Genomic DNA, 18,058 nt, shown 5'->3' on the forward strand with positions numbered 1-18,058 from the left:
GTCTCACGGGTACAGGATAGAGTTCAGTTCTCGTCCGCCAACTCGTTTCTTCAGAACTTCTCCACCACCAGACCGAGCCGATGCTCTGTTGCAGGCGGTGGCCGCTCTAAAGGCGGAAGGAGTGGTGACCTCCGTCCCTCTTCAGGAACAAGGTCACGGTTTTTACTCCAATCTGTTTGTGGTCCCAAAAAAGGACGGATCGTATCGACCCGTCCTGGATCTAAAGTTGCTCAACAGACACGTAAAAGTCAGGAGGTTCCGGATGGAATCCCTACGCTCCGTCATAGCCTCAATGTCTCAAGGAGATTTTCTAGCATCAATAGATATCAAAGATGCGTATCTCCACGTGCCGATTGCACCAGAGCATCAGCGTTTCCTACGCTTCGTCATACACGACGAACACCTACAGTTCGTAGCGTTACCTTTCGGTCTGGCAACAGCCCCCCGGGTCTTCACCAAAGTCATGGCAGCAGTAGTAGCTGTTCTGCACTCGCAGGGTCACTCGGTCATCCCGTATCTAGACGACCTGCTTATAAAGGCACCCTCTCAAGAGGCATGCCAACACAGTCTGAAGGTGGCACTAGACACTCTCCAGAGTTTCGGGTGGATTATCAACTTTCCAAAGTCTCATCTAACCCCGACCCAATCTCTGACTTATCTTGGCATGGAGTTTCATACTCTCTCAGCGATAGTGAGGCTTCCACTGGACAAGCAGTGCTCGCTACGGACTGGAGTGCAATCTCTCCTTCAGAGCCAGTCGCACTCACTGAGGCGCCTCATGCATTTCCTAGGAAAGATGGTAGCAGCAATGGAGGCAGTCCCGTTCGCGCAGTTTCATCTGCGCCCTCTACAATGGGACATTCTACGCCAATGGGATGGGAAATCGACGTCCCTCGACAGGACTGTCTCCCTCTCTCAGACTGCCAAGGACTCTCTGCGTTGGTGGCTTCTCCCCACCTCATTGTCACAGGGAAAGTCGTTCCTTCCCCCGTCCTGGGCAGTGGTCACGACGGATGCGAGCCTATCAGGGTGGGGAGCGGTGTTTCTCCACCACAGGGCTCAGGGGACGTGGACTCAGGAAGAGTCCACCCTGCAGATCAATGTTCTGGAAATCAGAGCAATCTATCTTGCCCTGCGAGCCTTCCAACAATGGCTGGAAGGCAAGCAGATTCGGATTCAGTCGGACAATTCAACGGCGGTGGCGTACATCAACCACCAAGGGGGAACACGCAGTCGCCAAGCTTTTCAAGAAGTCCAGCGGATTTTGACGTGGGTGGAAAGCAGAGCGTCCACCATATCCGCAGTTCACATCCCAGGCGTGGAAAACTGGGAAGCAGACTTTCTCAGTCGCCAGGGCATGGACGCAGGAGAATGGTCCCTTCACCCGGACGTGTTTCAGCAGATCTGTTGCCGCTGGGGGACGCCGGACGTCGATCTGATGGCGTCACGGCACAACAACAAGGTCCCAGTTTTCATGGCACGGTCTCACGATCACCGAGCGCTGGCGGCAGACGCCTTGGTTCAGGATTGGTCGCAATTCCGACTCCCCTATGTGTTCCCACCTCTAGCATTGTTACCCAGAGTTCTCCGGAAAATCAAGTCCGACTGCCATCGAGCCATACTCGTCGCTCCAGATTGGCCAAGAAGGTCGTGGTACCCGGATCTGTGGCATCTCACGGTAGGCCAACCGTGGACACTACCAAACCGTCCAGATTTGCTGTCTCAAGGGCCGTTTTTCCATCTGAATTCTGCGGCCCTGAACCTGACTGTGTGGCCATTGAGTCCTGGATCCTAGCGGCCTCAGGTTTATCTCATGAAGTTGTTGCCACAATGAGACAGGCTAGAAAACCATCCTCAGCTAAGATCTATCACAGGACGTGGAAGATATTCTTAGCGTGGTGCTTGGCTCAAGGGTTTTCTCCCTGGCCATTTGCATTGCCAATTTTTCTTTCCTTCCTGCAGTCTGGGTTGGAAAAAGGTTTGTCGCTTAGCTCGCTTAAGGGTCAAGTCTCCGCGCTATCCGTATTCTTTCAGAAGCGCTTGGCACGGCTTTCTAAAGTACGCACGTTTCTCCAAGGAGTTTGTCATATCGTTCCTCCTTACAGACGGCCATTGGAACCCTGGGATCTGAACAAGGTTCTCATTGCTCTCCAGAAGCCGCCTTTCGAGCCTTTGAAAGAGGTTCCCCTTTCTCGGCTTTCACAAAAGGTAGTTTTTCTTGTGGCGGTCACGTCTCTTCGAAGAGTGTCCGAGCTAGCGGCGTTATCTTGCAAATCTCCCTTCCTGGTGTTTCACCAAGACAAGGTAGTACTGCGTCCAATTCCAGAGTTTTCTCCCAAGGTGGTTTCTTCCTTTCATCTCAATCAGGATATCACTTTGCCATCTTTGTGTCCGCATCCAGTTCACCAATTTGAAAAGGGTTTACATCTGTTGGACCTGGTGAGAGCACTCAGGATTTACATTTCTCGCACGGCGTCTCTACGCCGTTCTGATGCGCTCTTTGTCCTAGTCGCTGGTCAGCATAAGGGATCGCAAGCTTCCAAATCCACCCTGGCGCGGTGGATCAAGGAACCAATTCTTCACATACCGTTCTGCTGGGCTTCCGATTCCATCTGGACTGAAGGCCCATTCTACCAGAGCCGTGGGTGCGTCCTGGGCATTGCGGCATCAGGCTACGGCTCAGCAAGTGTGCCAGGCGGCTACCTGGTCGAGTCTGCACACGTTTACCAAACACTATCAAGTGCATACCTACGCTTCGGCAGATGCCAGCCTAGGTAGACAGGTCCTTCAGGCGGCGGTGGCCCACCTGTAGGAAGAGGCTGTCTGACAGCCCGTTCATGTGGTATCTTTTTACCCACCCAGGGACTGCTTTTGGACGTCCCACTGTCTGGGTCTCCCAATTAGGAGCGAAAAAGAAGAAGGGAATTTTGTTTACTTACCGTAAATTCCTTTTCTTCTAGCTCCAATTGGGAGACCCAGCACCCGCCCTATTTGTTCTTAGGGTTTCGTTTTTCGGGTGCACATGTTGTTCATGTTGTTTCTTAAGTTCTCCGATCTTGTTATCGGATTGAATTTGTTTTTGAAACTGTTATTGGCTTTCCTCCTTCTTGCTTTGGTACTAAAACTGAGGAATCCGTACTCCTACGGGAGGGTGTATAGCCAGAAGGGGAGGGGCCTTACACTTTTAAGTGTAGTTCTTTGTGCGGCCTCCAGAGGCAGTAGCTATACACCCACTGTCTGGGTCTCCCAATTGGAGCTAGAAGAAAAGGAATTTACGGTAAGTAAACAAAATTCCCTTCGTTATCGCCATGTTAGTAATCATCCGATCTTTAAACATCTAGAATAAGTTAACAAATATGATAAATGCTACGATAAAAAAACAAACTCCCAAAATTTTGGTTTGTCATTTTGCATCCTCCAAAAAATTGATATAGATATAGATATATATATATATATATATATATATATATATATATATATATATATATATATATATATATATATATATATATATATATATATATATATATATATATATATATATATATATTTTATTTATTTATTTTTCTTTCAACGTTACATTAAATACCATAAAAACGAGACCCATAAAAGTATTTTACCACGCTTGTACTTATTTTTTTACCATTTGTCAGTATATGGTAAAACCTCCTCTCGCAAGTTTTTTTTCAATTACCCATCATAAAGGGGTTAAAAATAGGCACTGAATATAGTTAAATTTACAGTCTTTTCATCTCTGTTTAAAGGAAAAAAAGATCTAAAAAAATATATGTAGTATCACTGCGTCTGTAAAGTCCAATAAAATTCTCACAAAACTTGTGTGTGAGTGCCGGTATTAAAAGATGAGACTTGACCCCAATATGGAAAGATAATCAAATAAATGTCTCGGGATGACTTGTCTTATTCTTCAAGTATGTTATAAAAGTAAATTTTATTTTTATTATATAGTTTTTAGTATGTTTCATCCTAGGCTATAAATACAATAATTAATACAAAATATGTATATGCCAAAAAGCAAACCCTCATCCAGCTATATCGATGGAATAAAAAGATTAATGATTCCTTATGGAATCGGATGAGGAAAAGATGGCTTGAACAGGAAGGGTTAAATGACTGTCTCGATAGCTGTGGACTGACACACTGCTAATTAATAATTATCTAAGACATGGACATGCAACCTTGCTCAATTTCACTCTGTCATCATAACCTTTAAGCGCAGTTTTCCTACCAGATTTTCAGATAATGTAGATGTAATTTTAGCCATAGTCAATAATGTGTGTGCATAAATCATAAATATGGAGACCTCTAAAAACTAAGTGATGACATTGGCCTCATTATAGAGAGTAGTTTAGACAGACTGATGGAAGTACTCAGTATAGAGCACAGGATAAATGTGAACGGAGTCTAAAAAGTGATCCAGACTGTAGTGTTCCCTAATACGTTACCATTGTAAGCTTCAACTCAAGTCCGTCATCTATCAACGGTAATAGGTTTCAACTCTGATAGCACAAAGGCAGGAAAACTGCTCCCCCAAAATAAAATCCTGTGAGATGTTTACTCATAAATGCACCCCTCTCTTCGGAACCCCACAGTGTAAATTAACCGCAGTAAGCAACCACGTTTGGTATCACTGTAGCGCCTGTCCATTTATCAATTCATGGGGTATAAGGCTACTTTCACATATCAGTTTTTTGGCATCAGGCACAATCCGGCGTGTGCCTGATGCAACGAATCAGGCGCAGAATATGCAAAAACGGATGCGCCGGATCCTTTTTTTTTTTTTTTTTTTTTGACGGATCCGGTATACCTGATCCATTCAAAAAAACTGATCTGGTGCATCCGGTTTTTGCATCAGTTTCGTCCGTTTTTTTTTTTTTTTTTTGCTGGATCTGTTTTACAATAAGTTGGAGCATGCGCAGTTTAAAAAAAGGATCTGGCGGCCGCATCCGTTTTTTGCCACATTACGCTGGATCTGGCATCCATGGGCTTCCATTGTAAATTGCGCCGGATGCAGCACAATGCTTTTTTTTTTTTTTGTCAGAGACAAAAAAAGTTACAAGATATGTTCTGTCCGGCCGCCGCATTAGCCAGTTACGACGGATTCGGCAAAAGCCGGATGCAATGCAAGGCCATCAGGCACAATCCGGCGCTAATACAAATCAATGGGGATAAAACTGATTCGGCGCCGGATCCATTTTATCTGTTTTTTTTTTTTCCGGATTGTGCCTGATGGGAAAAAAACTGATGTGTGAAAGTAGCCTAAGTCTCCATAAGCACAAGCTGGATGCTATCTGTAGACACAAGGCTGGCATATTTGTAGTTTTACAGAAAAAAAGCTTGGAGTAATGTTCCATAGTAAGGCACAAATAGTCACTATAGCCATAGATGAATTAATTGAATGGTACAATTTCTAAAATGAGACCACTTTTGGTGAGTCTTCTGCTCCTCTGGCACTTTTAGGAGCTCCACATCTGTTGTCTTCCAATTGCACCAGATGTACTGTACCAGAAGTACAAATGTACCTCCCTTGAAGGGATGTCCACGTTCATGGCCCTTGGATATCCTTCATGGGAAGTACCTTTTGTATTTGAATTGGTCTAAAATGACTGCATCTTGATCCTGTTTTACTTATTGGTGGTATTTGATTTAAATAGCCTGTTACATGCATTAAGCAGTGCATTGGTCTATTGGGAAATATTTGGGGATACTGTGTTGAGATACAGCTCTGGCAAAAATTGAGACCACTGCAAAATTTGCAGTTTTTTTTTCGGATTTTTCTCTTTATAGGTATATTTTTGAGTAAAATGTAAATTCTTTTATTCTGTAAACTACTAACGGCTCCGAAATTCCAAGCAATAAATTTTGTATTTATTTTCTGAAAATGAGAAATGGTCAAAATAACAAGACCATGCATTGCTTTCTCACCTCAAATTAATGCAAAGAAAACCAAGTTCATAATAATTTAGAAACAACAATACTAATAATATTTTAACTCTGGAAGAGTTCAGAAATCAATTTTTTGTGCAACAGCCATGATTTTTAATCACAGCTTTCATGCGTCTTGGCATGCTTTCCACCAGTCTTTCACACTGCTTTTGGGTGTTCTTATGCCACTCCTGGTGCAAACATTTAAGCAGTTCTTTGTTTCATGGCTTGTGACTATCCGTCTTCCTCTTGATTACATTCCAGAGGTTTTCAATGGGGTTCAGGTCTGGAGATTGGGCTGGCCATTACAGGGTTTTGATGTGGTGGTCCTGCATCCACACATTGACCTAGATGTGTGGCATGGCACATTGTTTTGCTGGAAAAAACGGTCCTCGGAGTTGGGGAACATTGCCTGAGCAGAAGGATGCAACTGTTTTTCCAGGATAACCTTCTATGCGGCTTGATTCATACATCCTTCGCAAAGTTTAATCCGCCCAATTCCATCCTTGCTGAAGCATCCCCAGAGCTGTCACTGAGGTTACCCGCGGCCACCGCTAGATCCAGGTAACCTCAGTGATAGCTCAGCCGATCACGCGGCTCTTATTTGCTGCGTGGAGGTGACAGGAGCGGCGGTTTCTTCTGCTTCTCCGGTCACCTCCATGCAGCACAGCTGGAAGCGACGCTGGACCATCCTGGATTCCGCCGGACATGGAGGGCTTTTTGGGGCTGATTAAATTGGTGAACCAGGGAATGTGTTTGTTTTTTATTTCTAATAAAGGATTTTTCAGTTGTGTGTGTTTATTTACTGTAATTTACAGATTAATCATGGAAGGTATCTCAGGGAGACGCCTGACATGATTAATCTAGGACTTATTGGCAGCTATGGGCTGCCAATAACTCCTTATTATCCCGATTTGCCAACGCACCAGGGCAAATCGGGAAGAGCCGGGTACTGTCCCAGAACAGTCGCATCTAATGTATGCGGCCATTCTGGGCGGCTGCTGACTGATATTGTTAGGCTGGGGGGCTCCCCATAACGTGGAGCTCCCCATCCTGAGAATACCAGCCTTCAGCAGTATGGCTTTATCTGGCTGGTATTAAATTTGAGGGAAACCGCACGCCGTTTTTTTTAATTTATTTATTTCTATACTACATAGTGACACGCCCACTGGCTGCTGTGATTGGGTGCAGTGAGGCACCTGTCACTCGGCGTGTCTCACTGCAACCAATCATAGGCGCCGGTGGGGGGGGAAAGCAGGGAATACGAGATTGCTTAATGAGCGTCCGGTCTTTCAAATTAGAAAAAGCCGCCGGAGCAGTGTGAATGCCGTACAGCGCCGGTGATCGGGGATCGGTGAGTATGAGAGAGGGGGGGACACTTCAGTCACTTGGGGGATTAGCGGTCATCGGTGAATCCTTCACAGGTGACCGCTAATCAGTACACGGCACACAGAGCCGCAGCATGACAATGAAGTCGGGTGAAGTTCACCCGAGTTCATTCTCATCGCGCTACTCTGTCTGCTGTCTGCCGACAGTTTTCACGGATGTGTGTTTTAGGTCTGACAACGTCCCCAATGACTAGCTAGGTCGTTCTGCAGGTCCGGATCGCTGTTGCGTCGTTGGCCAGGTCTGCCTGTTTGACAGCTCACCAGAGACTTTGTAGCGATCCCGGCCAGGTTGGGATCGCTGGTGGGATCGCTAGAAAGTCTGTGTGTAAAGGGGCCTTTAAGAAGGTGAGAAACCTCCATTTGTTTAAGCAACGGTGGCAAAGTTTTTAAGGTATAATGCAACCTGTCAAAGCTGACCATTTTCTTCGGTGCTCCATTGGGAGACCCAGACGATTGGGTGTATAGCTACTGCCTCCGGAGGCCACACAAAGTATTACACTCAAAAGTGTAAGGCCCCTCCCCTTCTGCATATACACCCCCCGTGGGATCACGGGCTGCTTCAGTTTTATGCTTTGTGCGAAGGAGGTCAGACATCCACGCATAGCTCCACTGTTTAGTCAGCAGTAGCTGCTGACTATGTCGGATGGAAGAAAAAAGGGCCCATACTAGGGCCCCCAGCATGCTCCCTTCTCACCCCACTTTCTGTCGGCGGTGTTTGTTAAGGTTGAGGTACCCATTGCGGGTACGGAGGCTGGAGCCCACATGCTGTTTTCCTTCCCCATCCCCTCTCGGGGCTCTGGGTGAAGTGGGATCTTACCGGTCTCCAGGCACTGAGACCGGGCTCCATCCACAGACCCGGAGAACCTGCTGGATATGGAGCTGGGTATCGTCAGGGTCAGGGCCCTGCTACATTAAGGTACTCTGTGTCCCCGTACACATCGCGCACACACACACCAGCATTGCTGGGAGTGTTAGTGCGCCGGGGACAACAGCGCGGAGCGCTTGTGCTATTATTCACTGCAGCTTAGCTGAGTGAATTTATGTGTTAGAAACTGCCGCGCCGGCCGCTGCGGGGTGTTTTTACACTGTGGCGCGGCTGGGACTTGTGGTGCGCCGGGGACTTCCGCGCTGGCCGTGCACATAGGACGGCCGCGCTTATTACTCGAGTCCCCGGCTTTGCGGCCTAGTTTTCGCTTCGTTCCCGCCCCCAGCCCTGCCAGTCAGGGGAGGGGCGGGACGCTGTACAGAAAGTCAGCGCCGAGAGCTGGAGTCTGCTTTGCATTCTCCAGCCCCCTTCACTGGACACAGTGGGACGCCAGTTTCCCGCTCTTGTCTGGGGCACGCCCACGGCCCGCCCCTCTTCACAAGACGCCGGCAGCCATTCCTGCACGCAGTCTGGGCTGGAGAAGGGAGACAAGCTCTGGGCAACCAGTCACAGGATTCGGGCGACCACACACCCGCCTTTGTGCGGGCGGTAAGCAGCACCTGAAGTGCTGACCCCACTAATGCCATTTGTACTTTATGCCTAGATGGCTAGACTACAGCAGCAAAAAGCAAGGGTGCTAAGGCACAGGCTTTCTAGGCTGCTTGTATTGCATGTGCTGAAGTGTTCATTTGTACTTTATGCTGGTATGCTATACACTGCACTGTACGGTCGCTATTCTTGGCTATATACTCCTAGATGGCTGGACAACAGCAGCAAAAAAGCAAGGGTGCTAAGGCACAGGCTTTCTATGCTGCTTGTACTGCATGTGCTGAAGTGTTCATTTGTACTTTCTGCTTGTATGCTATACATTGCACTGTACGGTCGCTATTCTTGGCTATATGCTTCTAGATGGCTAGACAACAGCAGCAAAAAAGAAAGGGTGCCAAGGCACAGGCTTTTTATGCTGCTTGTACTGCACGTGATACTGTTCCACACGGCAGGTTCCACTGTCCCCATTGTGTGCAATGCTCCCCTGTACCACTTGGTCAGCCGGGGTCTCTGCTAGAGGTGGCCAAAGGAACCACCTGTGAACCCTGTCCAGGGACAGGGACGGAGTTGCAGTTTTCGGCTGATAGATTGTCTGTGCCCGTGACTAACATCTTAGAGACTTTGCAGTCCAGACGGACCATGGGCAATGTTGATACAATGCTCCTTGGCCGCCCTCATTTGGAACAAATCAGTGCTCCGGGGGGGTCCCATGCATCCCAGGGCGCAGGCTCTGACACGGACGTCAGTCCCAGACAGTCTAAGCGAGCTCGCTGGGAGCGGCACTCGGCTTCACCACTGGTTAGGGTCCCAGCAGGACTCTCTGTATTATGAGGCAGACGTAGCTGATCAGGACTCTGATCCTGAGACCGCTCTCAATCCGGATACTCCGGATGGTGACGCCATAGTGAATGATCTTCTAGCGTCCATCAAGGGAATGTTGGATATTTCTCCCTCAGCTCCTCCGGTGGAGGAGTCAGCTTCACAGCAGGAGAAGTCCCTTTTCAGTATCTCAAGCGTATATTGAGTACTTTTCTGACCACTCTGACTTCAGAGAAGCAATCCGGAAACACCACACTTATCCAGATAAGCGTTCTCCAATCGTATTAAGGATACACGTTATCCTTTTTTCTCCCTGACGTGGTCAAGCGCTGGACCCAGTGTCCAAGGGTGGATCCCCCAATCTCCAGGCTTGCGGCTAGATCCATAGTTGCAGTGGAAGATGGGACTTCACTTAAAGATGCCATTGACAGACAGATGGTCCGCTGGTTGAATTCTGTCTATGAAGCTATCGGCGTGTCGGTTGCTCCGGCATTCGCAGCCGTATGGGCATTCCACGCTATTTCAGCTGGTCTTGCGCACGTGGACACTGTCACATGTACATCTGTGCCGCAGATGGCGTCCTTAACCTCGCAATGTCTGCATTGCGACTTACGCTATTAATGCTGTCCTGCACTCTACGAGCCGTACGTCAGTGGCGTCCGCCGACTCCGTGGTTTTACGCAGAGCCTTGTGGTTGAGGGTATGGAAAGCAGATTCTGCTTCCAAAAAAGTGCTTAACCAGTTTGCCATTATCTGGTGACAGACTGTTTGGTGAGCGATTGGATGAAATCATTAAACAATCCAAGGGTAAGGACTCTTCCTTACACCAGCCCAGATCAAACAACACCACAACAGAAGAAAGGACAGTCGAGGTTTCGGTCCTTCCCAGGCTCGGGCAGGTCCCAATTGTCCTCGTCCAAAAGGACTCAAAAGGCTCAGAGAGGCGCAGATTCCTGGCAGGCTCAATCACGCCCAAGGAAGGCAGCCGGAGGAACCGCTACCAAGGCGGTGTCCTCATGACGTGCGGCCCTCTCTCTCCGCATCCGCGGTCGGTGGCAGACTCTCCCGCTTTGGCGACATTTAGCTGCCACAGGTCAAAGACCGGTGGGTGAGAGACATTTTGCCTCACGTGTACAGGATAGAGTTCTGTTCTCGTCCTCCGACTAGATCTTCAGAACTTCCTCACCTCCCGACCGAGCCGATGCTCTTCTGCAGGCAGAAGGAGTGGTAATCCCTGTTCCTCCTCAGGAACAAGATACGGTTTTTACTCCAATCTGGTTGTGGTACCAAAAACGACGGCTCTTTCCGTTCCGTTTTGGACCTAAACCTGCTCAACAAGCACGTGAAAACCAGGCGGTTCCGGATGGAATCCCTCCGCTCCGTCATTGCCTCAATGTCTCAAGGAGATTTCCTAGCGTCATTAAACATCAGGATGCTTATCTCCACGTACCGATTGCTCCAGAGCACCGGTGTTGGCTACGATTCGTTATTGAAGACGAGCATCTTCAGTTCGTAGCCCTGCCCTTCGGTCTGGCGACAGCCCCACGGCTTTTCACCAAGTTCATGGCAGCAGTGGGAGTAGTCCTGCACTCTCAGGGTCACTCTGTGATTCCTTACTTGGACGATCTACTTGTCAAGGCACCCTCTCAAGAGGCATGCCAACACAGCCTGAACGTGGCGCTGGAGACTCTCCAGAGTTTCGGGTGGATCATAAACTTTTCAGAGTTAAATCTGACACCGACCCAATCGCTGACATATCTTGGCATGGAGCTTCACACTCTCTCAGCGATAGTGCAGCTCCCGCTGGACATACAGCGTTCACTACAGACGGGGGTGCAGTCTCTCCTTCAAGACCAGTCGCACCCCTTAAGACGCCTCATGCAGAGGCAGTCCCTTTCGCGCAGTTTCATCTGCGTCCACTTCTATAGGACATTCTTCGCCAATGGGATGGGAAGTCGACGTCCCTAGACAGGAACGTACCCCTTTCTCAGACGGGCAAGGACTCTCTTCAGAGGAGTCCACCCTTTAGATCAATGTTCTGGAAATCTGGGCAGGGTATCTTGCCCTGCAAACCTTCCAGCAGAGGCTGGAAGGCAAACAGATCCGAATTCAGTCGGACAACTTCGCAGCGGTGGCATACATCAACCACCAAGGCGGCACACGCAGTCGGCAAGCCTCCCAGGAAGTCCGGCGGATTCTGATGTGGGTGGAAGACAGAGCATACACCATATCCGCAGTTCACATCCCGGGCGTAGAAAACTAGGAAGCAGACTTCCTCAGTCGCCAGGGCATGGACGCAGGGGAATGGTCTCTGCACCCGGACGGGTTTCAAGAAATCTGTAGCCGCTGGGGGAGGCCGGACGTCGACCTAATGGCGTCTCGGCACAACAACAAGGGCCCGATTTTCATGGCGCGGTCTCACGATCAAAGAGCTCTGGCGGCAGGCGCCTTAGTTCAGGATTGGTCGCAGTTCCAGCTACCCTATGTGTTTCCCCCTCGGGCACTGTTGCCCAGAGGGCTACGCAAGATCAGCTCCGATTGCCGCCGCGCTATCCTCGTCGCCCCAGACTGGCCGAGGAGGTCGTGGTACCTGCATCTGTGGCATCTCACGGTCGGCCAACCGTGGGCACTACCAGACCGGCCAGACTTACTGTCCCAAGGGCCGTTTTTTCCATCTGAATTCTACAGCCCTGAACCTGACTGTGTGGCCATTGAGTCCTGGATCCTAGCGTCTTCAGGATTATCTCAAGACGTCATTGTCACCATGAGACGGGCTAGGAAGCCGACGTCTGCCAAGATCTACCACAAGACGTGGAAGATATTCTTATCTTAGTGCTCTGCTCAGGGAGTGTCTCCCTGGACATTTGCATTGCTTACTTTTCCTTCCTTCCTGCAATCTGGTTTGGGAAAAGGTTTGTCGCTCGGCTCCCTTAACGGACGAGTCCCAGCGCTGTCTGTATTCTTTCAGAAGCGCATAGTACGACTTCCTCAGGTACGCACGTTCCTGCAGGGGGTTTGTCACATTGTCCCTCCGTACAAGAGGCCGTTAGACCCATGGGATCTGAACAGGGTACTAATTGCTCTCCAGGAGCCGCCCTTTGAGCCTCTGAGGGATGTTTCACTTTCTCGACTTTCACAGAAAGTGGCCTTTTTTGGTAGCGGTCACGTCTCTTCAGAGAGTGTCCGAGTTAGCAGCGCGGTCATCCAAAGCTCCCTTCCTGGTGTTTCACCAAGACAAGGTAGTGCTGCGCCGGATTCCGGGGTTTCTCCCTAAGGTGGTATCCCCCTTTTCATCTCAGTCAGGATATCTCCTTACCTTCCTTTTGTCCTCATCCAGTTCATCGATATGAATTGGATTTGCATTTGTTGGATCTGATGAGAGCGCTCAGAATCTACATTTCCCGCACGGCGCCCCTGCGCCGCTCGGATGCACTCTTTGTACTTGTCGCTGGTCAGCGCAAAGGGTCGCAGGCTTCCAAATCCACCCTGGCTCGATGGATCAAGGAACCAATTCTTGAAGCCTACCGTTCTGCTGGGCTTCCGGTTCCATCAGGGCTGAAGGCCCATTCTACCAGAGCCGTGGGTGCGTCCTGGGCATTACGGCACCAGGCTACGGCTCAGCAGGTGTGCCAGGCGGCTACCTGGGCGAGTCTGCACACCTTCACCAAGCGTTATCAGGTGCATGCCTACGCTTAGGCGGATGCCAGCCTAAGTAGAAGAGTCCTGCAGGCGGCGGTTGCCTCCATGTAGGGAAGGGCTGTTTTTACAGTCCAAACTTGAGGTATTAATTTACCCACCCAGGGACTGCTTTTGGACGTCCCAATCGTCTGGGTCTCCCAATGGAGCGCCGAAGAAGAAGGGAATTTTGTTACTTACCGTAAATTCCTTTTCTTCTAGCTCCAATTGGGAGACCCAGCACCCGCCCCTGTTCCTTCGGGATTTTTGGTTGTTCGGGTACACATGTTGTTCATGTTGAATGGTTCCAGTTCTCCGATGTTCCTTCGGATTGAATTGTTTAACCAGTTATTGGCTTTCCTCCTTCTTGCTTTTGCACTAAAACTGAAGCAGCCCGTGATCCCACGGGGGGTGTATAGGCAGAAGGGGAGGGGCTTTACACTTTTTAGTGTAATACTTTGTGTGGCCTCCGGAGGCAGTAGCTATACACCCAATCGTCTGGGTCTCCCAATTGGAGCTAGAAGAAAAGGAATTTACGGTAAGTAACAAAATTCCCTTCTTCTCTAAAAGAAAAAAAAAGACTTGTAACTGGGGACGTCCTGCAGTTCTGACATGATTTTCCCTATTAAAGAACATAATTTGTCAGATGATCTACCCACTTAGTATTCCCAGGTAAGTGATGTATGAGGTTGTCCAGTTTAAATTTAGCTCCATTTCCAGTGTTGGCCACGATCCAGAATTTCCTGTGTATGTTCACCATATATTCTAAAAATTAACCAACCCCCTCCAACAGTTTGAAGATATTTGGTAGATGTTAGAACTATAAAAAGTACATATTATCGGTGATGAGCCTCAATTCAGCCTTTTGAGAACAGATTAACCCTTGTACATATTGTAGTTTGTCAGATAACTGGACAAAGACTCTAAAGCTAGATCAAGTAAAAGTGGCGACAGGATAACCTCTTTTAATAACAAATATGAACAGTACATGAAGGAGTAACTATTGACCACCGAATCGTGTCCCTGTATGTAAAATGTTCTAATAAATCTAATCTAAATAGCTGATCAAATCTAATAACAATTGGTGTCTCTAAATTCACTTTAATGCCACTTTTAATTACAACTGCCGTCTCCGAATTATTCATCTCCTTCAAGACAAGCTTAAGTATTAAGTTGAACACCTCTGACTGTTATGACTTGCAGACTTGACATATATTCAGGCACCAGCTTCTTCCTGTATTCAGTGAGGAACCTTGAACGTTCCTCATGGGCAATGACCTTCAGGTCACTAATATTCTTGGATTTGCGTGCTGAAACCACCTTCTTAAAATCCCATCACAGATAATTTTTGGGGGATTCAGTCAGGTAACTGTGCTGGCCACTCCAGAATCGTCTAAGACTTCTGAAACCAAGCCAACAGCAGAAATTTTGTACATCTTCCTAATAACCCTAATTAGGGGTTGAATAGCTTTGATTCCAATTGTAAATCTCTTCCAGGGATTATATTGATTAACTCTTCAACTATTCTTCCCTCTCCTTTAAAGGAGGATACTTTCCAGCAGTATGTGAAGCCGGAAATAAATCTTCAACTCTCTGAATTCTGTGTTAATCTTACTGGAATAACTCAGGTAAGTGTTTTGATTAAATTACTTTATAGTTCTAAATTTTGCTGACAGATTCTCTTTAACCCCTTAACAACCACGGGCAGTAATATTACGTCCTAGCGGTCATAGTATTACTGCCCGCGGTCTGCTGCCGGCAGCTTGCCGCGATCAGCGCACATCTCAGCTGATTTTCACAGCTGAGATGTGTGCCTTCTAAGCACGAGTAGAATCGTTATCTGCTAATGCCGTTTAACCCCTTAAATGGCGCTGTCACATATTGACAGCGCAATATAACGGCATCGGCGGTAAACAGTGACTTACCGGCCAATACCGGAAGCCACGTGACGTGATTACGTGACTTCCGGTGGTTGTCATGGTAGCACAGGGTCATATGATGACTCCTGTAGCTGACATCAATTACTTTCGGTTTCACTCGGCCCCACTCGGCCCGGAGCCGAGTGAAGCAGAAAGTGAGCATATCTGCTGTTTACAACTGTATAGCTGTGATAAGCAGATAGGGCAGAACAATCGGATTGTTAATCCATATAGCCCCCCTAGGGGGACTAGTAAAATAAAAAAAAAAAGTAAAAAAAATTAAAAAAACCCCTAAAAGTTCAAATCACCCCCTTTCGCCCCATTGAAAATGAAAGGGTTAAAAACATAAAAAATATACACATTTGGTATCGCTGCATTCAGAAATGCCCAATCTATGAAAATATAAAATCAATTAATCTGATCAGTAAACGGCGTAGCGGCAAAAAAATTCCAAACGCCAAAATTACATTTTTTGGTCACCACAAATTTTGCACAAAATGCAATAACAGGCGATCAAAAGTAGCATCTGCGCACAAATGGTTCCGTTAAAAACGTCAGCTCGAGACGCAAAAAATAAGCCATCACTGAGCCATAGATCCCGAAAAATGAGAACACTACAGGTCACGGAATATGGCGTAAAACGTGCGCTATTTTTTTCGGACAAACTTCCTATACATGTTTGGTTTCTATGAACTCGCACTGACCTGAGGCATCAAACTGACATCAGTTTTACCATACAGTGAACACAGTGAATAAAATATCTCAAACAATAGTGCAATCACACTTTTTTTTGCAATTTTTCTGCATTTGGTTTTTGTTTGCCGTTTTCCAGTACAATATATGGTGTACTTATAAATGAAACCATAAGTACAACTCGTTCCGCAAAAAATGAGACCTCACATGACCATATTGACTGAAAAGAAAAAAAAAAGTTGTGTCTCGGAAAAATGGCGAAAAAAAAATGTAAAGCGAAAAATCGGCAGCTCGTGAAGGGGTTAAAGTAAACCCATTGCCATAGTTCCGCTGTGATGCTGTAGTGAAGAGATCCGATCTTTGGTTGCTGAATAATCTTCTAAAATTTCATGATGTCAACTGTGCATCGGGGCAGGGCTTGCGGATAGGTTCATCTTCTTCTTTTCTGCCCCTCCACCTGTCTCTTCTCCTTTTTTCCTACAGGTCCCTGATTATTCAGTGACCTGCCTGCATTTTGAAATTCTGTGCCACCATCATGATTGCAGTGGGAAGTACGTGCACACTGTAATTTTGCAGGTGATCTGCAGTTCTTCAATAAAATGGCGTCCGATTGTGGCGCATGCGCAGATCAAGATTTTTGGCTTAATGAAGGGGTCATTGAGCTGAAATCTTGGTCTGTGCATGGGCCGCATCTGGTGCCATATTATTGAAGACCTGCAGACCGCCTGCAGTGTCACCCTGCGCATGCGCAGCCCACCGCAATCATGGCAGTGCGGAATTTGAAATAGAAGGCAGGTCACTGAATCATCAGTGATCTGTAGAAGAAATGGAGAAAGCAGGCGGTGCTCAGGGAAGAAGCGCAAGACCCTACTCCCACAAGTTGTGCCCCAATGTCATAATGAAAACTTTAAAGGAAGATTATTCGGCAATAGTGATGGGAAAGAACTAAAATAATCAAATGCTCTTTACTCGATTTTGAGCTGGTCAGACGCTCGGATGAGCTCAAAGCAAGTAATGACATTATGGAAAATTAATGATTGGTCTGGTCAGGTCTCCTCCCACATACATTTAGCCATAAACAGAACATTTGCAGTGGAAGGGAAAGCAGGGTTTTGTTTTTTTTTGTTTTTTTAGGGGGTGTGGGGGTTTTAGGCTCTCTGTTCGAGAACGTTGTTTTATCCCTTAGGAGAGCAATTGAGAGAATGCAAATATATCTCCCTGGGGTGCCTGCACACATCATGCAATGAAGCAAGCCTGTCCATTTTGATCATTGTTTCACGGATGACACATCTGAGCACCCACAATACTCGGCCGAAGACTGCAAGCATCCAATCACCCCAATGGTTGAGTAATGAGCAGTGCCGAGCACGTTTGCAAACAAAAAAAAACGGATTCCTTCACTGCAGATATTTAATCAGCATCACCGCACCATTAAGGCCGTGTATTTACTTAAGCCTATGTGCCCACGGGGGAAGTGTCCTGCTGTTATATCCGCAGGAGCTCCCAGAAAACCGCAGCACAACTTTGCCTGTTTACATGCTGCGGTTTTATTGCGGAATGTCCTGCGGATATGGTGCGGGCATTCTGCATTGAGGATACAGTACCATGGCTTCGGCACTGCATCCTCAATGCAGAACAAGTGCTGAGTGATCGGGGCGTTCATACCTCCATCACGCAGCACTTCTCTCCCGTCTCCGGCCGTGTTTACACTGTGAAGGAAAAGGTGGGCGGGCCTGAACTAGCTACGGCTGTCACATGACCGGAGCTTGTGCAGGCCCCGCCCACCTCCTCCTTCCTGCTCGTGTGCACCGAGGGAAAATGACTGGGTGTCTGCTATCAAGGCAGGTAAGTATGGGCCAAAGCAGGGGATTTCCGCAGGTAATGCCGCAGGAATAATTGATATGCAGTTATGTGTGGCTGTGGGATATCCGCAGTATATTCCGCAACCGCACATTCCGCAACGTGGACACAGCACTGTGTACATGCTGAAACCTGCGGATTTTTCTGGAAAATCCAGATAAATCTGCAGGTTTTCCGTGGCAAAATCCGCAGAAGCAAGCTCCAATGGGCACAGGGCCTTAGTGTTAAATCCTACTGACAGGTTCTCTTTAATTTACTTTAAATGGAGTATTTTATAGCTGCAATAT

At 47.6% G+C, this 18,058-nt stretch overlaps 1 protein-coding gene across 1 annotated transcript in view; it reads left to right on the plus strand.

Annotated features, from left to right (window-relative positions):
• ERI1 (exoribonuclease 1) overlaps positions 1-18,058 on the plus strand; it is a 37,664-nt gene that overhangs the window by 9,932 nt on the left and 9,674 nt on the right. Inside the window, exon 4 of the mRNA XM_075337804.1 lies at positions 14,844-14,927. Coding sequence (XP_075193919.1) covers positions 14,844-14,927 — 84 coding nt within the window. The remainder of the gene's footprint in view (positions 1-14,843; positions 14,928-18,058) is intronic.

This window comes from Anomaloglossus baeobatrachus, chromosome 1, assembly GCF_048569485.1.
Source record: "Anomaloglossus baeobatrachus isolate aAnoBae1 chromosome 1, aAnoBae1.hap1, whole genome shotgun sequence".
Lineage (NCBI taxonomy): Eukaryota > Metazoa > Chordata > Amphibia > Anura > Aromobatidae > Anomaloglossus > Anomaloglossus baeobatrachus.